Here is a 27,231-nt window from a genome sequence, read left to right as displayed (position 1 = left end):
CAGATTAGATAGTGAATCGCAGTGGAGTGTGGACTATCATCCACTTTCTGGGGCTGACGCGTGTTACTGAATCAATGTTCTGAAGGTACAAAGCACTAACAACCCTTTGTAACCATAGAATTTTCTTTTCAGGGAACTTTGGAATCTGATGTCAACATGTCTTTCTTCACACGGACAGCCTTGGCCATAGCAGAGCTAGATAAAAGGGGGGCTCAGGGCAGGCTCGCTGGAGGCTGGGTAAATGAGATCCAGGTTGGCGCCTATGTTATCCAGCTATACAGGTGTCTCAAGGCCTTTCTTTCCCTCACCTGAAGTTTCGTATCACAAAGCTGCCAGAATCAGGCTGTTGCATAATGGAAGACTTACCTCCTGTGCAAACAGAGCTGTTTGACCAGAAACCTCATGGTATACCAGAATAGACATTGGTTGCTATAGGGCACAACTATACACTCAATGTAAAGTCGCCATGAGTAAATGCTATGGAGATGCAAAGCTTCATCCCTTAGCTGCTTTGGGGAAGGTTTGTTTTCAGTTTGGGCTTTTGTTTAATTGGGCAAATGACGATAAAGAAAACACTCAGAGTCGTTTGTTGTTGGATGGTGTAAACAGTTGTTACTGTAGCCAGTGTGCAAAACACATAACTTTCTGGGTTCATTCTCTCTTGGTTTGCTCATTTATTCAACAGTGACTTGAGGGCCTACCATGCAGCAAGCATTCAGCTACATGTTCACCTGTGTCAAAGTGTTACAGAAAATTCCATCCCTCTGTCTCTGTGGCCTGGGACCTGGTGTGATGTGTCTTAAGTGAGGAACATGCTAAGGGGTGGCCTGTTAAAGGCCTTGGGTGGCAACCTGAGGAAGACTGGAGAAGTTCCTGAGGGAGAGGGCACAGGCTGAGAGGAGAACTGGCTGGGGATGTGCTAAGACTCCCATCACGGAATTCTGTCCCTGCGTCTTGTTTTCTTGTTTCCTTTGCCAAAAGTTCTAGCTACACACACACACACACACACACACACACACACACACACACACACACAAAGATAAACACACACACAGACATACACAGACACACACACACAAATACACACAGATACACACAAACACAGACACACACAAACACAGACACACAAACACACAGATACACACACAAACACACAGACACACACAAACACACACAGACAGACATACACAGACACACACACAAATACACACAGACACACAACACATACAGACATACACAGATACACACACAGACATACACACGCACACAAATACAAACAGACACACCACACAGACATACAGAGACACACAGATACACACACAAACACACGGACACACACACAAAAATACACACATACAGACACACACAGACATAGACGCACACACAGACACACACACAAACACACACTCACAAACATACACACACAAACACACACAGACATACCACATAGATACACAGACACAGAACACACACACACACACACACACACACACAAATAAATCTTCAAAATTTTATTATTTTAAAGCCTGGAGAGATGGTTCAGATCATAAGAGTACTGGCTGCTCTTCTAGGGTACCCAGGTTCAGTTGCAATACCTATATGGCGGCTATCAACAATCTCCAAGTTCCAGGGCATCTGATGCCTTCTTCTGGCCTCCACAGACACTGCATGCATGTGGTGCACAGACATACATGTAGGCAAAGCATTCATACACATAAAATAAAATAAGCAAAGATTAAAAGAAATTTAATTTGGTTTTAACCAACCTGTCACACACACTGAAAACATCCCAAATGAGTTCTATCAGATTTCTTCTTAGCATAAGTTCCCAGAACACTTTTTCCAAAGCTTTCTATTATTTCTCTTTGTCTTAGTCAGTCTTCTAGAAGAGAAGAGAAGAGAAGAGAAGAGACTGGGCCTGGCAAGGGCTTTTGAAACCTCAAAGCCCACCCCCAGTGATCTGCTTCCTCGAACTAGGCCCAACTTTATAATCCTTTGCAAGTAGTGCTACTCCTGATGATTAAGCATTCAAATACCTGAGCCTGTGGGAGTCACCACCACTCTCATTTATAATTTCCTTCGATAACTGGCTCACTGACCACACCTCCATGCTCTCAGCAATACATATAACTCCTTTCATTTCTTATTTGTTCCTTGTGCATGTTGTTCTTGAGAAATAGTTGAGTACTTTAGACTGTTAACAGAAGTCATGGTTTTCTTTTCTAGAGAGAACATGCCCTCTGAAGATGGCCTCTCTTCCGCTGTGTTTGAGAGGAGGAAAAGGTAACAGAAGAGCTGTGTGCTGGTTCAAGTTGCTATTCAGATATGTGGAAATTGGCCACACTCAGTCCTGTACATTAAACCGTTAACTAAGAAGGGGCATGAGAGCCTTCCCTACAGTAAAAACACAAATACTATACGTTCTTTACCATAGGCAGAACCTGAATTCTCGTAGTTAGATCTGTGTGCCCAGAAGGCAGTGATGCAAATGAGGCCACAAATCTAGAATGGAGCTTTTGTAAAGGTTAAAGATGTTCTGAGGGTGAGAGGTGGGGAGACAGAGAAACACATACTAAAGGAGAAGTTGGAAACGGGAGTGAGATGGGGCGGAGAAAAGGGAGGTGTGGGAGAGCGGGGGGGGGGGGCTATCAAACCAAAGCACAAATGTAAATAAAGTAGTAAGCTAATCTTTAAATATAATTAATTCTTTTCTAAAAGACGGTGGTTCTGGGCAGTACATGAGTACACTGTCGAGAACATTCCATATCTAGCACTTTCTCATCTTCCCACGAACACCTTGGAACACAACCTACTCTACCAACCTGGGCTTATCTGTGATTAAAATTAGAAATATGTCCTTGGAACCTCTCCCTTCTCGTGCCTCTTTTCCATGACACTGCGTGGAAAGATACGGCTCTCCTATAAAAGGACATCTCAGTGTTCCCTCGTTGTCCGTGGAACCTGACGGATCCGCCACGGTGAGTCAGAAACACGATTTTGAGACTAATTAGTCAGATTGTACCCATTTTCACCCCAAGTCTGAGAGAACGGGATTATGTCAGTCTTTGTAAACCGAGTTCCTCAGACTCAACCCTGCTTTTCCTTCTGTGCAGATGCTGCAGCTGTGGACATTTGCAGTACTGCTGGGAGCCGTAGCTGGTAAGAAAGGATGGAGGGGCAGGAGGAGGGAAGAGGGGGGTCTGTGATTGGTACGTAAAATGGATTTAAAATTTTCTTAATTAAATAAAAAAGAAAAGAAAAGATGTGTGTGGAGATGGGAGCAGCTTGCTGTATGCTTCTTCCCAGAAGACCGTTGACAGCTGGGCTCAAGCCTTGATGAGGATAAGGAGTCAAATGAGTTTGATAAAGTAAGAACATAAGCAATTAGGTTATGTTGCCAGATAAAACCCCCAAGGCCTGTTGAAGTGAATTGTAAACACACAAATAAATCAGATGAGAATTAATGTGTAATATATTCATTTTTAATTTTTTCTCAAAAATATTCAGATAAACATCTGAATTTTAACATTAATGTTTATATTCAAAGACCAACACTCCTAACTTGGATTCAAGGCAAGGGTTTCAAACACTCTTTTCATTAACTAACTCTATGACCCTGAGAATAATCCATAATCCTTACCCCTTCTGAGCTTTGGTACCTTGGTCTGCGAAATACAGATAATGAAATCTCTCTCAAGATGACAGTGATGCTTAAGATAAAAGAATCATCTTGTCCAGCATCAGGTACAGGGTAAGATTTAGAAATGCCTCCCTCACAGTTGCTGTCACGCTTACTCCATCACTAACCTGGTCCTGATACTGCTCCAGACCCCCTTCTTAGACTAGCAAACCAGCCTACAGCTGTGTTAAATCCCAGATGTTCTGTGCTTTCCTCACCACAGGATCCAGGCTAGTCTGCAAACAGATTCAGCCGATGGAGACACAAAGTTTGGCTCTTGCACGGAACTTCATGTCTCCACCTAAGTACAAAGCCAAATGGCGGCCACTGGTAGTTGAGAGCCAACATACACGCAGCACCCATCAGGAACTGGGACACAAGGCTTCCCTGTTTCTGGGCATCACTGGTCAGACAATTGAGTGGAGAAGCTGAAATGAGTCGCTCACTGGGGCTAGGCAGAGACACAGGGGAACACCATGGTCCCTGAGGCAGAAGTGAGGACCAGCAGGCTGTCTGCAGCAGAGGCACTGTCCTGTTAGGCTGTTTTTCGAATGTGAGTAGGAGGGTGTTTGGGTCTGCCACAGGATGAAATTTAATTCATATTTTGCCTGAGAGATCATTAACATTCTGACTAAACTAACGCCTTGACATACTGGGTGATTTTAGGACGAGAAGTCTGCTACGATAGACTCGGCTGCTTTAGTGATGATTATCCATATGGAGGAACTTTGGAAAGACCTCTCAAAGTGTTGCCCTGGTCTCCAACTCTTGTCAACACCCGCTTCCTCCTGTACACTAATGAGAACCCCAACAGTTACCAAGTAAGAGAACAGATTTTATTTACACGTGTTTTATGCTTCCATAAGAGAATCCTACAGTGAATGATTTAGAATTTAATGTTTGCCTGGCTCACAGATGTAGAAGAAGAGGACTCTGGGATCAAAGGTGTAGACCCTCAAAGCCCCTGGCTGAGTGCTTTCACATTGCATCACAATATAGTGAAGAGCATCACGTGGTGGGAAAGTGTGTGAGAGATGAGGAGGGCAGACAGAGCACTGTCTCCTGAGGAACCTACGCTTGCAGTTACCACGCCACTCTCCTAGTGCTAGCAATAACCTACTCGCGGAGGCAGAGTCCTCGTGTCCCGGCCACCCGTTAACAGCCCTCATTCTTAACATCATGTCAGTGATAGCTAAGTTTTAGCTTTTTTAGAGGTGACATTAAAACCATGTCAATAATTCCATCCTAACTTCCCCACATACACATCCTTCCACACACGACATACCTCTTTCTCTGCAGTAGACTCTAACACATCTCTGCATTTTCTCCAGCCCCAAAGCTCAAAGCCCCATCAACACCAGATGTAGATAAGACCCAAGGCATGATTCATCCTCTGACAAGTCCTTCAGTCCTGAGCATGTGAGAGTAAAACAAGATGTCTACTTCCAAAATACATTTATGGCACAGGCATAGGACAGACATTTCTGTTCCAAATGGGAGAAACATCCTAGCAAAGAGAGATTATGCACCTCCAAACCAAGCAGGAATAGCATTAAACTCAAAAATAACTTTTTGCTTTACAAACAACCTCCAGAACATTCTAGGGTAAGGGCTGGGCCTCCAAACCATACTCACTGCTTTGAGGGCTCAGTCCACACAGCACCTCTCATAGGCTTGAGCCTCATACCTACAGATCTTCTGGGCTGGTGTTAACACGCTGCCAGTTCTGAGTGCTCAGGGACTCCATCAGCCACTGCCCTGGTGGGGGTTCTCTGTGCTTCTACCTCATATCATAGTCTGTCTTTGTCCCCAGGCTATCCACAAATGTCTCTCACATCCAGATGAAAGTTAATGCCTCTCAGGCCTTGCATTCTGCAAGCCTGAGGAGAACATTGCATGTACATAAACAAGATTTACTGAGTGTTTCTTCTAGAGGGGTGGCCTGAGTCACACTTGAACCACAAGTGAGCTACTCTTGTGACCTCTGAGACTTAACACAGCTTATTTCAGCAAGGCCGTGGGTAACGGGCCAAGTCTACCCCTTGCAGAACTCTTGTCCTCCGAGATCTTGGGAATGTCCTGCTCTTTCTCCTATCACCCTAATGAGGCCCCCAAGGTGTAATCATCCTTTGGAAAAGCCGTCACCGGGCACACGCCTGCTCTGCTCTCCTAAAGCCTCCCATTCACTCCTTCAAATGCCTGGGCTGCATATTTTCCCAGTCTCTCTGTTTTGCTTCTCTTCTTGTTATAACTTATACCTTGAAATTAACTCTTCTTCCGTACGCTTATGCAGTGAAAGTATCCATGTAGAAGCCTGAATACTTTGCTTCCTTGATATTTCATCTGCCAAATAGTCTATCGCTTTTAAGTTCTGTTTTTTATAAATTCCTAAAACATGAACACAATTCAGCTAAGTTCTTTGTAACTATAAAATGAAGATGGCCTTTTCTCCCATTTACAATGCACTGTTCTCTCTCCATTTCTATTTGATATCTCATGAAAATGACTTTTTTGTCCACACTTCTATCAGCACACTGATTGTAACCACTTTAGCAATCTCTAAAAATGTCACATCTTCACCACAGTCATTACCCTCTTTCAGAGTGCTTACCGATACTATCCTGGAGAGTGCTCACTAATACCGCTCCATGTTCCATTCATGATAAAATGGGGTGATTTTGAGTTTGCTTCTCTGTACCAATTACTCTGTACCCTGTACTAGAGCAGCACCCACGTTTTTTAGGTGTTTATTATGATCACTCCACTCCTGGGATCAATTTTCTGTCTTAGTCATTTTTCGAGGGGGAAGCTGAGTGGTATAATAGTATCATTAATTTGGCAAATTATAAAACATATACATTCATTTGGATGAAAGTCTGGAGTTTAGGGAGTCCACAATTCAAGGTGTGATCTGGTGAAAGTCTTCCCATTGCATCACAAAATAGAAGAGAGAGGGAGGGAGGGAAGGAAAGGGGAGGGAGGGAGGGAAGGAAAGGAAAGGGAGGGAGAAAGGGATAGAAAGAGATAGAGAGAGGTGGGGGGAGCTGATGTATCCTTTTATCAGGAGCTCATTCCCACAATAATTAAACAAACCTACAATGATCCCATCAATTCACTTATAAGAGCTATGCAGTTACCTCCTAAAGGCCCAGCTACCATCACAATAACCAATGAACATCACATGTTTTGAAAGGGATATTTACACCATAGTAGAAAATACATATTCAAGGCTTCTGGGGATGCTTAGTCAGATAGTGAAATCTGCATCTTCACAGACTTCCAAGGAAAAGTCTATCTATTTAACTTAAAAGTTATAAACATTTGTAAATGTTCTACTACCTCTAGTATCTTTCCATATTGTTTCATGTTTCCCATTAATATATATAATACATATATAGTACATATATCCCAAGTATATATATTTATGACATATATGTGTGTGAATATATATATATACTACACACACACACACACACACACACACACACACACACACTTTCATTATGTGCAGCAAAGAGCCTCACCACCAATATTACAGTGGTTACATAATCTCAAAGTTGCACAGTTTTAGTGTCGACTTTTAGGTGGTTCAGTAGTTTAGCTATAACATGAGAATTCTTATTTCCAAGGCTCTCAAATCCCAGTAGTTCCTGCCTATCTATAACCTACTAGAAGAACTTGACCTGAAATACTTTGGCAAACAGGTGATCACTGCAGATGCTTCAAGTATCAGGAACTCCCCTTTCAAAACGAGCAGAAAAACCCACTTCGTCATTCACGGATTCACAGACAAGGGGGAAGACAGTTGGCTGTCCAACATCTGCAAGGTGAGGGCAGGAACTCTCTCGAAGGAGGCAGTCGCAGAAGCGGAATGGACCTGCATCTAAGAAGAGTGCCTCTGAGGCCTGCTGAGCCTGGACTGTCACTGGAGAGGGAGGAGGTGGTGCCAAGGGTGGACAATCAGGACAGTGAGGTTGGCCCAGGCAGTGACCATTTGATAATGCATACAGGGACATTTTTGGCTTTAACAGGAGAAGCTGCCACATACATGGTTCCCAGTTGATCACAAAGCCATTTGTTCTCTGTCCTTGAATTTCTGTGTGAAGAGCTAAGGGACTCCATTCACACAAACTTTTTCTTTTGATTTTCACTAGGTGCCCTGAGATCCTCTGCTAGCCATGTCTAGGAATACTTTGAAGGCTTTCATGTCTGCTGTTTTTTGTGGATATGATTCTGCTTTCTTTCATTTGTCTTTGGCTCTGTTCCTAGTAATAATGGACACCGAAAGGAGAAAATCAATTGGATAAGTTTCCTTAGCAATGAAGAAATATTGTTGCTGATTCAGTTATTCATAGGTTCCAGTAGACATATGGCAGATGGTGCTTTCCTGTGAAATAACTCCAGTGATGTACAATACAATATGCTGATCCAAAACCAGATTAGACTCCCAGTACAGAAAAGCTTGCTCCAATAGCTTTGCTGTGTCTGCACATACAAGAGATCCTTTTGGGTTTTATTGGGCACCCACTGTGCCCCATGACTTGTAGACACTGAGGACACAGCAATGAGAGAAACAGGCAGTGTCCTTGAGAGCTTTCTAGGAAGACATAGTGGAGTTCTAAGACATGGGGATGCACTAATTAGATAGCTTGCTGTGCCATTTACATTTTTAAAATAAAAAACATCTCTGCATCTGCTGCAGGTGAAATATCAAGAATGCAGTTCCCACGGGGCCATACCTCAGTCTGGAGTCAGCGTTAGACTTGAGGAAGAATTCTATGTCCATTACCAACTATGTGTTCTGGTCATAACTTTTGGATTTAAAAAGTATGTGCATGATACTGTTCAGGTCAAGGAGAGAATTTACCCAGTCTTTAAATGTGTTAGTGACAAATCCAGGTCCTGGATTATTTACATTCTTGTTTGTTGCCTTTCCTATCAGAACATCTTCCAGGTGGAAAGTGCAAACTGCATCTGTGTGGACTGGAAAGGCGGCTCTCGAACTGGATACACTCAGGCTACACAGAACGTGCAAATCGTAGGTGCAGAAATTGCATATTTGGTTAAGGCCTTTCAGGTAAGTGCTTCCTGATTACTTAAAAACCCATACCCATTGCTATCTCAACTCTCCTACCAAAGAAAATTATAGATATGAGCACTTCACATTTCAACATATTTTAGCTGACACATAAAAATTGAACATATTTAATGCGTACTGTGCAGTGTTTTCTTGCAATGTATGCTTTGTTGTGTTCAAATCAGGATAAATACACGTGTCTAAGGTGAAGTCATCTGTTATCATTTCTAGGTTTTGAGGTTCATTTACATGTTGTAGTCTATGCTCACCTCACTGTGCAATACTGCCCCAGAGGTTCTTACCTGCTTGTTACTTAGAGCTCATTGATCAACAATTTCCCATTTCTCTCCACTTTTATGCTTCCTAGCCTCTCATAATCACAATTCCACCCCTCAGTTTCTACAAGATCGACTTCCTTTTGGTCCACGTGTTAGTGAGATCATCTTGTACGTTTCTTTCTATGCCTGACTTGACATGGTCTATCCATGTTCTTGCAAATGACAGTGTCACCCCTGTCTTGACCAAGTCCTATTCCATTGTGTATACATGCCATGTTTTGTTTATTTGTTTATTTCAATGGATGGACCCTTAGGACGCTTCCGTTTCTTGGCTGTTATGAATAATGCTGCATGAACATTAGGAGTGCAGGTGTCTTTTACCACACTCAGCAGTAGCGTTGTTGGGTCATATGATAATTCTGTTTAACTTTTTGAGAACTCTCTGTGGTACTTTCCACAGTGACCATGCAGTCAGTCTCCCTCAGTACACTGCAGGGTTCTGTTTCTCCACACTCTTGACAGCATGTAGTATCTTTGGTCTTTCTCCCACTAGATATTCTTACTAGAATTAGGAGGTAGCTCACCATGGCTTTGATTTGCCTTTTGCTGATGATTGATGATGTTGAACACTCTTTCACATGCCTTTTGGCTGTCTGTATATCTTTTTAGAAATGTCTATTTTGGCATATTTCCCATTCATGAAATCAGATCATTCCCTTTTTGCTATTGAATTATTTGAGCACCTTTTCTGCATTGGATATTATCTTATTGTTGATTTTACAGTTCGCAAATATTTTCTCTTATTTTGTGGATCTCTTCATGGAGAGACTTTTAAAATTGATATAACCCACTTGTCATTTTTGCTTTTATTTTCTGTGATGTGGGACCATGTCAAAAATAGTTCTTGCTCAGACCACTACCCTAAAGCAAGTATGACAATTGATGAAGACACCCTTGTCTTCTACCTAGTTGAGACAATGATGCAAAGCAATCTAGATTTGGGTTCACCTATAAACCTACTTCTCAGAAAGTTGTTTGTTTGTTTGTTTTTATTTAAGAGAGTTTGCAGAAACAGTGTGGAGGTTGTTTCTAGTGAATTTGAACATATTCTATTTGTTCTAGTTTTGTTGGTTATTAGAAATGATAATGTTGTTCTCAAGATTAAGCTAGCTATATTTTTTAAAGAAGCACAAAGATTTGAAGCTAACCTGACTGGATAACTTGAAACAGAAAATGTTAAACTTAAATTTGATTTGACAGTTGCATTTCTAGTTCAATTTTTCCTTCATCTCCTCTGAGTAATACCTCTCATTCCCTGGTTCTCTTTTACCATGATAAAGCAAAGGACAGAATTTTTACTAATAGTAGTCTAAATACATTTCAATTTTTTATTGTGATCGTCTGAAAACTAAAACTAAAATTCTTTGACAGGGCAGAATGTCTAAAATTCGAGTTTAGAAAGGCTCTCTGTATGGACCTGTCTAGAATTCTGTAATAGCTGAAAATCTGCTGGAGAGACTCTTCTGTAGGGCAGCTTTTCTAGACTGAATCTACCCATCTCAGTTCCTTTTTGGCTTCTTAGGCTGAGTCTAGGAATGAAATTAAAGTAAGATAGATTAATGGGAGAAACATCTGTCCTTTTTATTAGTTTTTGCAGGTACTTGGAGTCACAAGAGAAAAGGTTTAAATAGTTGACAAAATAACAAAAAACTTTCATGATTTTTAAACAAAGTATGAAAATTTTTGTGAAGAGTGGGATCTTTGGTGTGTAAAATGAATAGAAAAAAATTTCTTAATTAAAAAAAAGAAAAAAACACCAAAAAATAAAAATTAAAAAAAAAAAAAAAAAGTGTCAGAACAAAAGTCTCTCAGCCAGGGGTGGAAAATTCCGGGAGGCCCAGTGTGGAGAGGAGGAACACTGATAGCAGTGGAGTGACCTTGGCCAGTCTACACTTCCCCACTGCAGCATGAATCCGGTCCCTGCTGATGAGCGTCATCTCACATTAGTACAAAGAAGACATCTTTCTCACAGGAACATCTACACCATCCCCATGAACCAGGACCTCAGTCAGATGTTTATGTCAAAGAGGTTCTGTGGCAGCAGAACTCAGTTTTGAGTCCTCAATTTGAAGCTTTATTTCCAGAATATTTTGCTACTAAAGGCCAACTTGGCAGCTCTTTGGAGAATTGAGTTCAAGGTTATGAAATGAGATTGGCAAAGAAGGGGGGGGCATAGATTGGCACAAAGAGAAAAGAAGGAATTTGAATGTCCCCTCCTACATGTAACTGATCTCTTGGCCCTAAGGCCAGTCAGGGCCATTCAGCAATACAACCCAGCTTCTCTTGGGAAGTGAGGCTACAGGCAGACTCCCATTATTATCGGGTCTCTGTGTGGTGCCAACACAAAGATTGCAAATAAATGGCATTTCCATGGAAACAAAATAAAAATAAAAGCTAATAATAAAAGAATCATTTAAATTAGTTTCTGAATGTGAAGGGTAGCCAGATGATAAAATTTTTTTAGGTATTAGTTCAAAATATCTCCATTAAAGCAAGGGTGGGTAGTAGAAACTGGATAGATTCAATTTCTAGCTTATATACCACCCAGCTTCCATTTCCAGGCTTCAAGAAAAACATCCTTTGTTAATTTCCATGATCCCAAGTCAGAAAAGCAGGAGAAAATTGGAACTGTTAGTTTGTAGCTTGCGATCAGATATTAGGAAAAATTCCTATTAGAGAATTCAGGATTTAATCTAGTTTAAGGCTGAATAATAAAATCTAAAAACAAACCAAAACATCACCCAAAACTGGGCTAGAATGTAATATCTATCTGTTACAGGCCTTTCATGTAGGATATAATTTCCTTTTCTCGGCAGCCTTCCCTATCTACCAAAGAATCTTAGTGAGACTCATTTGTTGTCAAAACAAAATTAGTCTCATTGTGCTTGGCTTGATTATTTGACAAGTGCATAGGGAACAATGAACGACTCCTTAAACTCTGTTTACTGGAACTTTGTATGTGTGGCTGTGTATTTTGCCTGCATTCTGTCCATGCATCACTTGCATATGAGGTCTCACCACAGGCCAGAAGTGGGTGTTGGACCCCATGGGGCAGGAGGTACAGATGGTTATGGGTCGTTGTGTTTGTCCTGGGTATCTGGAAGGGCAGCCAGTGTTAGCAACCACTGAGCCACCACTTCAGGCCCTTGTAGGAATTTTTTATAAGAAATCTTATATTAGACATTAAAAGCCTCTTAAGACTAGGAAGCCAAGTGAAGTATTCAGTGCTAAAGTGTGCCTAATAAAGTCTTCTCTTCTCAAGGTCTCCACCATAACTTTAAAGTCCTGAGATGTCCAGGACATGGCCTTTGACTCACTATGAGGCTAGAAATGCCATCATGGAAATGTATATTGAAGATGCCTAGGCAGCTTTTACAGGAAGTACTGGGTATTCTGGTAGAATCCATAAACCAACCTCAGTCCTTTCAGGTTGTCTGACCACATCAGGAAATAAGTATTCTGGTTAAGGCTTTTGTCATATAACTGTTGTTACAAAATGTACTCTGTAACAAAGATAACGGATTCTTAATGAACTTACACAAATCACTATATTACCATAGAAATAAGAATTTACACAAAATAGTTTCTGAGCCATGGAAGGATCAGTTAGCAAAAAGAAAATTAATGTTTTAATTGTTGTTCACATAGTATATTTTACCAAAATTGCTATAGGATATAAATAACATTAAAAATTTTCAATTAGAAAAATCAAAACATAAAAAGCATCAGTAATGTTTCCAAAAGAAAGTCATAGTTCATCAGTCCCAGCCCATATAAGCCATTTGGTTTCCTGCTTAGTGTGGAAGTGTAAGTTCCTAGAGTCCATCCACAGCCTCTTAGGAATTTTGGAAATTCTTAAAAAATACAATATGATATTAAAGTTTCTCCATAAGCCAATTTTTAAAAGAACTTGTCAGTTTTTTTCCCCATGAATTTCCAAAGTCTTCAGAGAAGAACTGGCATCACACAGCAAATGTCTGTAGAAAAATGTACTCAGTTCAAAAGTATGACTGCCAAAGAGACATGGCTTTCCAGGTGTGGGTGTGTGCCTTTTAATTCAGAGGCAGGCAAGAGAGACATATACCGAGGGGAGAGACACAGAGAGGGAGAGACACAGAGAGGGAGAGACACAGAGAAGGGGAGAGACACAGAGAGGGGGAGACACAGAGGAGAGGGAGAGATACAGAGGAGAGGGAGAGACACAGAGGAGAGGGAGAGATACAGAGAGAGGGAGAGACACAGAGAGAGGGAGAGACACAGAGAGAGGGAGAGACACAGAGAGAGGGAGAGACACAGAGAGGGAGAGACACAGAGAGGGGGAGACACAGAGGAGAGGGGGAGACACAGAGGAGAGGGAGAGACACAAAGAGGGAGAGACACAGAGAGGGAGAGACACAGAGAGAGGGAGAGACACAGAGGAGAGGGAGAGACACAGAGGAGAGGGAGAGATACAGAGAGAGGGAGAGACACAGAGAGAGGGAGAGACACAGAGAGAGGGAGAGACACAGAGAGAGGGAGAGACACAGAGAGGGAGAGACACAGAGGAGAGGGAGAGACACAGAGAGGGAGAGACACAGAGAGGGGGAGAGACACAGAGAGGGAGAGACACACAGAGAGGGGGAGACACAGAGGAGAGGGAGAGACACAGAGAGGGAGAGAGACAGAGAGGGAGAGACACAGAGAGGGAGAGACACACAGAGAGGGGGAGACACAGAGGAGAGGGAGAGACACAGAGAGGGAGAGAGACAGAGAGGGAGAGACACAGAGAAGGGGAGAGACACACAGAGGGAGAGAGACACAGAGAGGGGGAGACACAGAGGAGAGGGAGAGACACAGAGAGGGAGAGAGAGAGGGGGAGACACAGAGGAGAGGGGGGAGACACAGAGGAGAGGGAGAGACACAGAGAGGGAGAGACACAGAGAGGGGGAGAGACACAGAGTGTGATACCTCAGTAAAACCCCCCACTCTATCCCCTACAGACAAAGAGAAGCTTAAACCAGGATTCCTAAGTGTAGATAAGAACTTAGACCCCTTTTCCCCAGGTGGCTGTATCTGCTACAGGGACTTTGGAAAAGAGTCAGGATATTCGACCAAAAGACTAAAAAGGGAGGTGGGTTAAAATAAATTATATGGTCTGTGCCTTTAAGAAACTAGCCTCATAAAGAAAGGGGAGGCTCCTTCTCCCCACCTCCCTGCTGTGAGTGAGAGATTTGAAAGAGCCTCCCTGGAGACTTAGAAAACACCTTACTTTTGCATTCTGTACCTAAAGTATTCAGTGGCAGCTTTGGGGACTGTGATCCAGGCCAGGCCAGTTTCAAGTCCCCAGAAATGATGGCGCCAGCCCAGGAACAAAAGGACAGAGTCAGGATGTCTGATGGTAACCAATTAACCACGAGATGCCCCTCTCCAGAGATAACAAGACCAGACCCCGGAGATGAGTTGTAAAACTCCTGACAGGGCAAACAGATAAGATAAAATGAGGTAAAGTCCAGGCCCGGGAAAAACTTGACCAATCAAGGATGGACCCGTACTAACCCCCTCCCCTCTAACAAATTTTGTGGGTTTTGCCTATAAAAACTAACTTCCCCAAGAAAGAGGCACTCCTCCCTGCCTCACTGTATTGGGTGTAGGAATGAGTCCCTGTCTAGACTTGTATCTGCAGAATAAACCTTGCTGTTGCATCTGGACATCCAAGGTCTACGGTGGTCTCTTTGGGGGGTCACAATCTGGGCATAACAAGAGGAGAGGGAGAGACACAGAGGAGAGGGAGAGATACAGAGAGAGGGAGAGACACAGAGAGAGGGAGAGACACAGAGAGAGGGAGAGACACAGAGAGGGAGAGACACAGAGAGGGAGAGACACAGAGAGGGAGAGACACAGAGGAGAGGGAGAGACACAGAAAGGGAGAGACACAGAGAGAGGGAGAGACAGAGAGGGGGAGACACAGAAAGGGGGAGAGACACAGAGGAGAGGGAGAGACACAGAGGAGAGGGAGACACACAGAGAGACACACACTTACAGGAGAGACAGACAGACATGGTGGAGATACAGGCACACACGGAGGAGAGACAGACACACACTTACAGGAGAGACAGACACACACGGAGGAGAGACAGACAGGCACAGAGAGGAGAGACACAGAGCGGCAGGCGTTTTGATGACCGTCTGATTGCTTCCCTCCCCCACAGTCTGACTTTGGATACTCACCCTCCAATGTTCACCTCATCGGCCACAGTCTGGGTTCCCATGTTGCTGGCGAGGCTGGAAAGAGGTTGAATGGGGCCATTGGACGAATCACAGGTTGGTCACAACAATAAAAGCTACAAAATTAGCCCACATGTGGTCTCTGTGAGACCCAAAAGGAAGGTCAGGAGGGAAATCTGGAGTAGAGTCCTTCCTAGCTTGTCACACTTGGGTGGCCTGACCAGACCTGAGGACTTGGTAATTGACCTTGACTCTTGGGTTGCAGTATTCTCTTTAAAATGTATCGTTACTGCATCTAAAGTGAGACTCAAGGACAATGGGAGGCATTGTTCCTTTATTTCCTCCATGCTCAGATTGTCACAAAAGGTGAGGTTCCCACGTAGAATAGATGTCACTAGCAATGGGGTCTAATCCATTTCTAAAATAGATGTAGTTACTGGATTCTGTTTCAATATGGATGCATGATGACTCTGAGCCTTGTCAGCTGCAAAGTCAGGGCTGCGGAGAAGGGAACCACCCTGTCTCTTCTGACTGCTGCTAACTGTCCTCAAAGGGCCTTTCTGCACATTCTGTCTATTCAGGTAACCACATGAGGAAGACATTGTCCTAGATCTGAGGCATGGACACTACATGGAACAACCAACTTCCTCCTCTGCCTTCCTACTCTATGTATTGACCCGACAATTCTTTCTCTTTTTAAAGCTTGTATGTGTGTGTAGTGTGTGTGTGTGTGTGTGTGAGAGAGAGAGAGAGAGAGAGAGACAGAGACAGAGACAGAGAGAGAGAGAGAGAGAGAGAGAGAGAGAGAGAGAGAGAGAGAGAATCATTCATGTCTGTTAAAAGACAAGATACATTTGGTGTCTTCTCTCCCCTACCCCATAAGACAAGGTTTCATCATGCATCCCTGCTTGGAAATTGCTAAATAGACCAGATTGGCGGTGAACACCCAGAGATCTGCCTGCCTCTGTCGCCAGAGTGCTGGGATTAAAGGCATATGCTACCATATTTTTGGAGGCAGGTGATCACCAGTTGGCTATACTGAATGGCCAGTGAGCTCTGAGGATCCTCTTGCCTTCATGGCCCCTGTGCTGGGGTTACAGAGGTGGGGTGCTGCTCCTAGTTTTTATGTGGATATTGGGGGTCCTAACTCATGCTTATATGGCAAGAATTTTATCCGTTGAACCATCTCCTTGGCCCCTCTCCTTTTTATGCACTTGAAAAAGTTAGTTACATTAGATTGATGGGGGTTATTTCAATATTCTATCAATTAATTTGATGAAAAAAGACGTTCTTCCAGAATATTCTTTCAGTGAGGAGCTATGACATTCTGGGGTCTTACTCTTCTGTGAGTTTACAGTCTGTTGGAAACACTGAGCCTGAACAGTGACCAGCATTCTCTCAGGGACTAGACATCCTTAAATAGAAGCAAATTCACTTCCAAACAAATAGAAAACAACCTAGAAACAGCTTCCTCTTCAGAAAGTGGTAGGTGAGGAGGATGTGGTCTCTTTCTCCCATGGGTAATTGGGGATTGCAGCCAGTGTTTGTACTCAGGTCTGGAACTAATGAAGAAAGCTGGATGCACCTAAACACCAACATAATTTACAACACAGCTTATTTGCTCTAGGGCTGGATCCAGCTGAACCTTACTTTCAGAATACACCTGAAGTTGTCCGATTGGACCCCAGTGATGCCCAGTTTGTGGATGTAATTCACACAGATTCTGCCCCTATGATCCCCAACATGGGTGAGTTCTAAAACCTGCCAACCCAGATGTTGGGTACACACTTTGCATTAGTAAGAATGTCTTAAGACATCAATAAGTAACATAAACCTTTCCTTGCTTTTAAAAACTTCTTCAGGATTAGGAATGAGCCAAACTGTGGGTCACTTAGATTTCTTCCCAAATGGAGGAAAAGAAATGCCTGGATGCCAGAAGAATGCTCTCTCTCAGATTGTTGACATGGATGGAATCTGGGAAGGTAACATTATCATGGAGACCAAGATTTTTTTTTTACCGGGGAATAGACAGCTCTACTCCATGTTGTTAAACTTGCTGATGCCACACAGCTTCTAATTTTATACAACAGAGGTCTCTAACTACATCCCTTATATATAGACTTCCATAGGGACAAAGGGGCATCAAGGACCTTGAGAAACATAGTTTATCAGTGGACATTTCAAGAACCTAACTCAGGGGACTGGAGTGGCTTAGCAGTTAAGGACACATACTGCTCTTGCAGAGGACTTGAGTTCAGTTCCCAGCACCCATGCCACTGACACTCACAACCACCTGTAACTCCAGGTCCAGGGGTATCCATAACTTCTGACCTCCATGCATCTACACACACACACACACACACACACACACACACACACACACACACACTTTAAAAGGTAATAAATAAAAAATGCAAACATTTTTTAAAGAACCTAATTCAGGGAACATATTACTAAACTGCATTTATGTCTATACAGACCAATCTTTCTCTTCTCTAGTTACTTTTCCATTTCACTTAACAACGTTCATTGTTTTAATCTTAAGCAGTGCTGAACTTCAGATCACATATCGTTTCATGAATACACTTCATAAATGGTTTTATGCTATGATTGTCAGGAGTTCACACCCATTAGAGAAGTCTATCCTATACCCTATATCCTCATCACAGTGGTAGTTTTAGAAAAATAAAATCTATCATTGATATCATGTCTGACTTTACAGGGACTCGTGACTTTGTGGCCTGTAATCATTTAAGAAGCTACAAGTATTACACAGACAGCATTGTCAACCCAACGGGCTTCGCTGGGTTCCCTTGTGCCTCATACAGTGACTTCACTTCAGTAAGTAGCTGCATTTCAATGAGACCTGTGTGGTTCACTATACATGACATCATTCAGTGAATGTTTGTGCTTTCATATTATGACGGGGGATACTCCTTAATACGAAGTATTCAAGGACTTCAGAGAATTCAGTTTGAAGATGCAATGTCTTGTGTATGTGGCAGGTATACACATTTGTCTTAGAAGTAATCCTAAATGAAGGGAAGAACCTGCAGACATCTGAGCTGTGTTGATAGGACATGATGAGCAAATTATCTTTGACTCCTGACCTTTTAAATTGTGAAGTTGTGGTCGTGTGGAGATTCTGGGAATTCTCACAATAGCTGATATGACTTTGAGTCTTTTTTTGCTTCTTATCTTGACACCGAGGTTAGACTCTTACATGTTCTAGAATATGCTATGCCTGGTTTGCCTGGATGTTTCTTTTAAGACTGACTTTTCTTCCCACACTATTCTTTTCAAATAAATATCTCTAACCTGTGCAATTTAATAAAGAAAGTTTCGAGTGAATATATCAAGGCAGTCAAAATTACCAAGAAGTATGCTCTGATGGTTGAAGAAGAGATTAAAATTCAGCTCTCACTGTTTAACTGAAAAGCTCTAGAAAAAATTAGTCACTCCTTTTTAAAGACATTCCTTCATCTGTATATGCAAATAATAATGGCAATCTAAACATATTTGTGAATAAATGCTAATGAGATTATTTATTTTAATTCCCCTAAAGCAAAAGTGGCAATAATCATTATTTAGTTAAGTGTTGGTTATTATGAAAAAAAATGGAACCTATTCTAATTCACAAGTACAGTAAGACTATACAGTGACTAGAAATATGCTTCTGATACCCAAGAATGGAGAAGAGAGAACAGAAAAAAAGTGAAAGCTTCAGGTGTCACCTGGTTAGTTCGGGGGCAGATTCAATGGCACAAAGGCCCCTTCGGAGGGCACTGAGCACTTTTATAAAATAGTGTCTTGGTCTCATGAATGTCTCTGCCTTGAACCTACTTCTTTAGCATCTATGGGGGTGGTACAGGGTCATATAAGATGAATTGCTAAATAGTCTTATTAATAAAAAAAAAAACAGAGCCAGATATTGGGGTGAAAACTGAGAGATCAGAGGAATAGGACAAGCCACAGCCAACCTCACCTCACAAATCCTCAGCCTCCAGAGAGACCTACTTCCTGCACACCCACACCTATATGCCTTTCCAAGCCTGCCCTCTTACTTCCTCTCTCTGCCCAGCTACATCACTTCCTGTCAGACCTCGAGACCTTTATGTTCAGTGCTGGGATTAAAGGCATGTGTTACCATGCCTGGCTCTGTTCCCAGTGTGGCCTTGAACTCACAGAGATCCAGATGGATCTCTGCCTCCCAATTGCTAGGATTAAAGGCGTGTGCTACCATTGCCTGACTTCTATGTTTAATATAGTGACTGGCTTTTTCCTCTGATCCTCACGTAAGCTTTATTGGGGTGCACAAAGAAAATATCACCACAGGGTCACATCATTCTAGTGGTGACTTGTGTGTGTTCTATATAGACAGTGGCTGATAGTATACAGTAGTCCCTTGGTACATGGTCTCTTGGTGACTTTGGACTCTGAGCCATATCCCTGTCTGTCTTCCTGATGTTACACTCTTGGCAGTTTTAGATGAAGTCTAGCGCCTGCCTACTCTTCTGGCTTCATAAATTCCCTCAGGGGCCATCCATAGAGGCTTAGATGATAGAAAGGGGAAAGGGGGGTGGAGGGAAAGAAGAGGGGATATTTGCTGCATATTCAAATAATGATTTGAAGAACATCTGCTCCAGGAGACATCAGAGTGGGTCCATTGGAGCATGATTTCAGGGTCCTCCTGGAACTTGAATGAGTCACAAGGTTGTTTATGATGAGAAGATAAATGGGCTTCTCTATCTCACTGGTCTTACACGGACCTACTTTGGCCAAACCCTGGGTCTAATCAGGATGCGCTTCTCAGTAAATAACTTTCTTTCAGTGTGCCAGCAGGTTCCAAGCATGGCTCACAGAACACGTGATGAAGACCGGGCCACTTCTGTTACCTTTCTTCCAAGTGCATTCAGGAGACAGGACAGGACGGGACGGGGCTGCTTATGTCTCCACAGACTGTTCTCCGGTCTCCATCTCTTTTACCACAAACTCTTGTTCTGGGAGGGGAGGACATTGTCTTCTGTCTTCTTCAGTCACCAGACACCTGGTTAAGCTTTAACGGTTAACTCTATGATTTTTCTCTACATGTCAGGGGGAGTTCTAAGTTGTGAAAGCCATGGGAACTGAGAAAGGACTAAGTTGAGCCTCCCACCCTCCGAGGGGAGTCCAGTGTTCCTATCAGTCACTGATTGTCACCTCCTACTCTTGCTTATGCAGCTTTTTCAAAATAAATTCTACTCTTTGAGGCTATAGCTCCTGCTTATCATGCTCTAAATTTTGAGTTCCACAACCAAGGCTGTAGGTTGTATCTTTTGTATAAACATGAATGAATGAATGAATGAATTCTAACAATTCTTTAGACAAATGGATGTCTTAGGGTAAAGAGGCTAAGCTAGAGAAACAAAAGGGAAGATGAATACACGCAAGTCAGAATGCTTCCACTGTAACAAGAAGGTTCACTATTAAGGAAAGAACATCCTCATTCATTGTTTGCTTTCCCTAGGACAAGTGCTTTCCATGCCCGAGTGGAGGGTGCCCACAGATGGGTCATTACGCTGACAGATATTCTGGGAAAACAAGTAGAGTGGGCCAGATATTTTACCTAAACACTGGTGATGCCAGTAATTTTGCTCGTAAGTTTATATTTTATTTACCTTATATTCCAAGTACAAGATATTTTCTCATATTCATTGATAATGTATGAAATTTGATTTCTGTGTGAAAGCTTTAAACACGGCTCCACACTGTGTAAGATGCCCAGTGCCATACAAAGCAATGATGTGGTCTGAGTAGCAGGGCAGAGCACGCCACCTGGGTACTCATGAAATGAAAACAAACTTCTACACATTTTATCGTGGAACAGGATTCAGCAGACTTCCTCTGTTTTGTTGAACAGAAATTTGAGATTTTGTAACAAAAGAAAGTGATCTCTAAGATGGCTGGGACAGTTGGAATTGACAGAGAAGAGACATATTTCGGACAGTAGACCCATGGGAGCTGGGCAGGGGATGGGGTGTGGAATGGTGACATATAAGGACAGGCTGGTTCTTCTCTGGATGATGGAGGAGGAAAACTACTTGTGAATGGGGTTAACAGTCCTAGAAAAACTGAAGACAAAATTTATTCTCCCTCCACTTTGGCCCAGGCTAGTGTTAAAGGCACGGACCAACAGTTCACAACTGACTGGTACCAAGGCAACCTTCTTTTGATTGTCTAACTTGGTTTATTTCCAAGGCTAATGCAAAGTGGAATTATAGAATTTGAAAAAATACAAACATGGCAGGACTCTAAAACTTGGTAATCAATAAAAATAAAGCAAAATGACCCATTCTACTATTTTCTGATGACCTTTAAGGTAGAGTTCTTAGAACACTGAACACTGAATTGCCACATTACTAAATTGAAAGCAAAATATATGTCTTAGTCCTTTGACTTGAAAATCAAACTGTATGAATTTTGAAAGCTTTCTACACAACTCCCACTCATCAGGATTAACCCCTAAATAGGAGAAGCGTGAGACTATGTCATTAGTAGACTTGTTAACACTGTGTATAAATTTTCCAAAATTCTAATGCAGTGGGATCTGAATTAATCTTGTTTCACTCTCCAACTGATATCCTGTGACAATTTTGCTGTTGAAGGCTGGAGGTACCAGGTGACTGTCACCCTGTCTGGAGAGAAAGTCACAGGATATGTACTGGTCTCCCTGTTTGGAAATGGAGGGAACTCTAAGCAGTATGAAATTTTCAAGTGAGTAGAATATTATTCTAATCTTCTTCACTGTGATAATATACTGCATAAGAGTTTGACTCTTCCTAACTGCATAGAGGTATCATCACATATTTCATGGAGGGAATATTTTTCATATTTACTTCTCAACACATTTTAGAATTCTACTCCTGTTTTTTTTTATCTTGATAACCTCTTGTGCATACTCTGATGCCTGACACATGAATTGTAATCAGTAAATAATTCCTTCCCTTGCAAAAAACTGGCACAGTAATGTCGTGAATGCATGATATCATGAGAGATATTGTGTAAAATCTTGATTCCAGTTTTATTGAAGTTAGAGTTGTCCTTGAAGTAATTAAAATCGTAGACAGCAAAAGCCACCACTTAACATACATGTGGGAATGTATTTAATACAGTGGAAAGACAAATGCCTATCAATGGACTTAACCCAAGAAGCATTGTAAGCTTTTAGAAACTCATACATGCATGTGTCACATGTGTGTTTGTGCACAAATGTGTCACACGTGTTTTTTATGCATGTGTTTCTGTGTGCTGCATATTATTGTTGTTACCATATTCACTCCCCAGGGGCTATCTCCAGCCTGGAAAGATTCTTACCAGTGAGATTGACTCTGATGTGGATGTCGGGGATGTACAGAAGGTTAAATTTATTTGGTATAACAACGTGATCAACCCAACTCTACCCAAAGCGGGAGCATCGAGGATCACAGTGGAAAGAAGTGATGGCAGAGTGTAAGAAACAGGGGAGGAGCAGGGCTAAGGAGCATTCATCATTCTCTTCTCTCTAGCATTTTCTTTGAGGCTACATCTCCTACAGAGTCACATGCCCCAGCCAGGTCTACCTCCTAAGACCTCGTGTGTTTTTATGAGATGGTGTCAAATATTAGGAATGTCATTTTGACAGATTCTTAGAGGAGGGGGAAGAATGTTTCCTTTACCATACAGGCTTAGACTATGTGTGTGACTAATGTGTGTGTGTGTGTGTGTGTGTGTGTGTGTGTGTGTGTGTGTGTGTGTTGTCCCCTAAACTTCATGGGTTTACCAAATTCCCACATAGGTTGTTGGGAACTCATTAATTTATCAAGGAACAGAAATATGCCTCAGGCTTGCTAAGGGTCAGAAGGTACAAGGCAACTAGATGTCAAAGCACAGCCTGATAGAGGTGTGTAGAGGAAGGATGGTCTAGAAAGTTTAGAAAAAGGTCTAGAAAGCTTCCTCATCTGTGTGAGCAAGCCAGTCATGCCCAGGGAACAAGCCACGTGGAAGGGTTAGAGGAAGCAGTGCCCTGTTCTCTCCAGCAGTGGGACCATGGCCTGTTCCCACCAGGCAGAGTGCAAAGGCCTGTCATTCTGCTGACATTGGAGAGAACACTTGCAAAGGTCCTGTTTCATGGTGTGGAATAAGTTACCTAGACTGAGCAGGATTTGACATGACCAAATTCTTTCCAAGCAACTGAATTGTGTCTCAGAACAAACTTAGATTTATAGAGACATAAAATTATCCATCAGGGAACATCTTAACAGTCACATGTGGAAATGTAACTCAAGAATTGACAACTCTACAAAGAGACCAGGAGATATAATTTAAGATGAAGAGACCAATAAATTGATGTCTAGTCAGAGCTGATGCTGATGTTGGACAACATATAAGAACATTCAGGAGTTATCGCACATCCATTTCATTTATTCAACAAAATTAGAAGAAAGCCGATGTGCAAGAAGAGCCAAGTTTGAAATTCTACAGATTAAAAATACAGTGTCTCACATTAAAATACAATGAATAGCTTAGAAACTGAATAAGAAATTCATAAAGACAAAATGGGAACTACACAAAATGAGATATAAAGAAAACCATTTCTAAACTGCAAGCAGTATCATGACCTACTAGAAAATCCAAGACAGATGATGTAGCTGTTTTTGAAGACCAGATAGACAAGAGGAACAGAAAAATCTATTTGTAAAAGTAATGTCTCCAAAATTATGCAAAGTATTAAAAAACTATAAACCAACACAGCTAACACTCATCCAAACCAAATCATTCACAACCAGTTATGACGGGGAAGCTCACAAAAGCAGCCAGAGGGGAAGACAGCACACAGAAAAGCTGAGACAAAGGCCATAGCCAGCTCCTCCCAGGAGAAGCCTCTTCACTGTTCTGAAGAGAAGCAACCTCCATTCTGATTTCTTTCCTGTTGCTGTGAAGAAAGACTTGGAACCTAAAGCAATTTATGGAAAGAACCAGTTTATTTGCCTCACACTTCCACTCACAGCCCACCACTGAGGGCAGTCTGGGAAGGAATTCAAGCAGGAACATAAACCCAGGACAATTTCCCAAGGAATTACAAGTAGCCCACAAGAGCTAGGCCTTCAAATTTCTATTAAGACAGTCAAGACAGTCTCTTCTGTAGACATGTCCACAGACCAACGTGATAAAGAGTTTCTCAAATGAGACTCCTTTTTATCCTCAGGTAATTCTAGGCTGTGCTAAATGGATAGTTGATGCTAAGTAGGACACATACCACTTAACTTAGGCTTTGTACCCACACAAATACATTTCAACAATGAGAAGGAAATGCTTTCCAAACTACCAACACTTAGACAGTTCTTCACCAGCAAGCCACTACTACAGGAAATGATAGAGAACCTTCAAGCACATTATTCTAGTAGGAAATGAATCTACAGAAAGGAACCTTGAAAACCAAATTAAAAAAAGAAATTATTTTGAAAATGCATGATATTTTAGGCATTCTTTAAACTCCTTTAAAGCAATTGACTATTGAAAAACAGTAATATAGGTGAAGTGTATTCTAGCAATGCCATGTAGGGGAGGAAAAGAGAGATGGAAATACAGTCTTGGAGGGTCATCATCCTGTAGGTGAACTGCTATAATATCATTTGGAGATTTACTATGATAAGTTAAAAAAAAAAGTGTGCTTTTAATTCTAAAGCTATCAGTAATTCAACAAATTGGGGAGGAAGGGGACAAAAGAATTTTCAAAGTATGACATGGAAACAGGGAAAGAAAAGCAAAGATTATAGAGTAATAGCAAACACTGAATGAAAATGATACCACCACTTTGGAGGTCAGGTTGCTGACTTCCTAAAAAGCCAAGCATACATCAACCTGCCACGCAGCCTCACTATCTCAGGTCCAACAGAACTTCCTCAGTTGAAAGTATTAAATGGAAATTCCAGAGATTAAAAAAATCTATAGTTTTAAATTTCATGTTTTTCTGAGTAGTACAAGGAAAGCTCACATTGCCACCACTTCATCCCAGCACACAAATTGTCAGCGTCTCTGGTGCACCCATGGCATCCACTGCCCACTCATGCTAGACACTAAGCCCTCATGCTCATCAGACTGTCTGCTGTGATTCAGGCTTGGGTTCAAGTCGTTATTATTCTTCTTAATGTCTAAAGCTCCAGAGCAGGGCTGTTATACTTCCATTACAGCACCATGGATCACTCTAATTACCTACTGTAAATATATATATACATACATGGGGGGAAACGTGTGTCATGGTGCACGTGGAGCCCAAAGGATAACATACAGCATCTAGTTCCCTCCTTCTACCATGTAGGTCCCAGAGCTCAAATTCAGGTACTCAGGCTTAGCAGCAAGTGCCTTTACCCACCAAGTCATCTTCTAACCTCCAAATTTCTTTTTTATTATTTTTAAATTTTATTTATGTGTTGCATGTATGTCTGTGCACCATGTGCATGCCTGGACCTGTGTTGGATCTCTTGAAATAGGAATTGCAGATGGCTGTGAGCTGCCATGTAGGTGCTGCAAATCAAACCCTGGTCCCCTGCAAGTTGAGTGCTCTTACTGCTGAGCCATCTTGGCAGCCCTTTAAAAAATATATTGTTTTTATTTCTAAACCATCATCCCTGCCCACTGCACATGGTCTCTTTTCTCCCCCTAAATAATCCCCATTTCTGCTTTTGTAACACAGATTCACTGGAGAAACATCTTCATTTAAATGTTCAGAATTTATTCTGGGTCAACCAATGCTCAATAGAGCTATTGTTTAAAAAAAAATACATCTGCCTTTGAGGCAATTCCCACAGTTATCCCCATTTTACAAATAACTACATACAAGTTCAATGCCAAAATTCGAATGAAGTTTAACTGCAGCAAGCTCATTAAATATGACTGAACTACAACACTTCAGTATATCTATATTTACTCACGTAGCCTTCATTAATATTAGTTCTTAACCTTTACCCTGACATTTGCAAAGTTGTCAGACCATGGGAAGCAAAATGAAGAGAAAAAAAAACCAGGGGTTTTCTGAACACTTTTTAAAGGCCATGCACTTTACATGTACTAATATATATTTTATTAAGTAAATTAAATCCAAAGTGTCACAAGTATTGCCTACAGGGAAATCCAGTTACTGCAGTTCAATGTTGAATTAAAATAAGAATGGCGAGCTGCCATAGAACCTTGTGGGCTCTGTGCAGGGCTGCTGTTGCATGCTGTCCTCTGCTCTTGCTCAGTTGCCTTGGTTGGCAGTAACTATTTGACAGACCAGACAAAAGAGCTCTTCCTGATCTTTAGGGCACCCAAGGGTAGCATCTCTTTTTTTCTATTTGTACAACTGTAAAACAAACTTGGATGGGAGAATTCAGTACTTCAAAAGTCAGTGGCCAGCCTCAATTAAGAGTGTGCACTTCACTCAGACTCAAGGAGAGCGGTAGTGGTCTCCGTGCCTGACGCTATGGCCCCAGCTATGTGCCAGGAAGAAGTGACCTTTCAGTGTTTTCTCTCCCCAGGTTCAACTTCTGCAGTTCCAGCACTGTGAGGGAGGACGTCCTGCTCACCCTGACATCATGTTAAGAGCCTGTTGACAAGGGGCCACTATGTGTAGCTGCCAATAAAATCTGGCAGTGAAGCAATCCGTTATGTCTTTTGTTCTCAGTTCCTTATGCAGGAGGACACTTTAATGTGGTAGTTAATATCCCAAATCTTCATCTGGTGTGACTACAGGCTATGGTTACATTTTTTACATATCATGTGGTAGTTGTAATTTATTAAGCGGCACTGTTTACCATGCGAGAAAAGCCATGAGGCACAATGAAACCCACTGTAAGAGTTTATTAATGGAAGGGAACAGAAGGGGGTGCTTAGGCCTACGGAATGATCACGTAGGAAGAAGAGGGACGGAATAGGTG

The 27,231-nt window shown here is 42.0% G+C and overlaps 1 protein-coding gene across 3 annotated transcripts; it reads left to right on the top strand.

The window, feature by feature from the left end:
• Positions 1-26,955, top strand: LOC114701058 (pancreatic triacylglycerol lipase-like). 3 transcript variants are annotated; one of them, XM_028880986.2, is made up of 15 exons: positions 1-85; positions 2,227-2,283; positions 2,909-2,978; positions 3,114-3,159; positions 4,346-4,500; positions 7,384-7,506; positions 8,622-8,756; positions 15,283-15,394; positions 16,926-17,045; positions 17,161-17,280; positions 18,021-18,139; positions 20,805-20,934; positions 21,943-22,051; positions 22,622-22,786; positions 26,833-26,955. In XM_028880986.2, exons 2-15 carry the CDS (start codon positions 2,234-2,236, stop codon positions 26,894-26,896), a joined length of 1,518 nt encoding a protein of 505 aa, XP_028736819.2. In that variant the 5' UTR covers positions 1-85; positions 2,227-2,233; the 3' UTR covers positions 26,897-26,955. The 3 variants fall into 3 exon arrangements, with proteins under 3 accessions (XP_028736819.2, XP_037061650.1, XP_037061653.1); XM_037205755.1 differs by having other exon boundaries at positions 2,849-2,978; XM_037205758.1 differs by lacking the exon at positions 2,909-2,978.
• The last annotated feature ends 276 nt before the right edge of the window (positions 26,956-27,231 follow it).

Source organism: Peromyscus leucopus, chromosome 1 (genome assembly GCF_004664715.2).
Source record: "Peromyscus leucopus breed LL Stock chromosome 1, UCI_PerLeu_2.1, whole genome shotgun sequence".
Classification (NCBI taxonomy): domain Eukaryota; kingdom Metazoa; phylum Chordata; class Mammalia; order Rodentia; family Cricetidae; genus Peromyscus; species Peromyscus leucopus.
The sequence above is the reverse complement of the archived record's forward strand: the minus strand, read 5'-3'. Positions and strand labels throughout refer to the sequence as shown.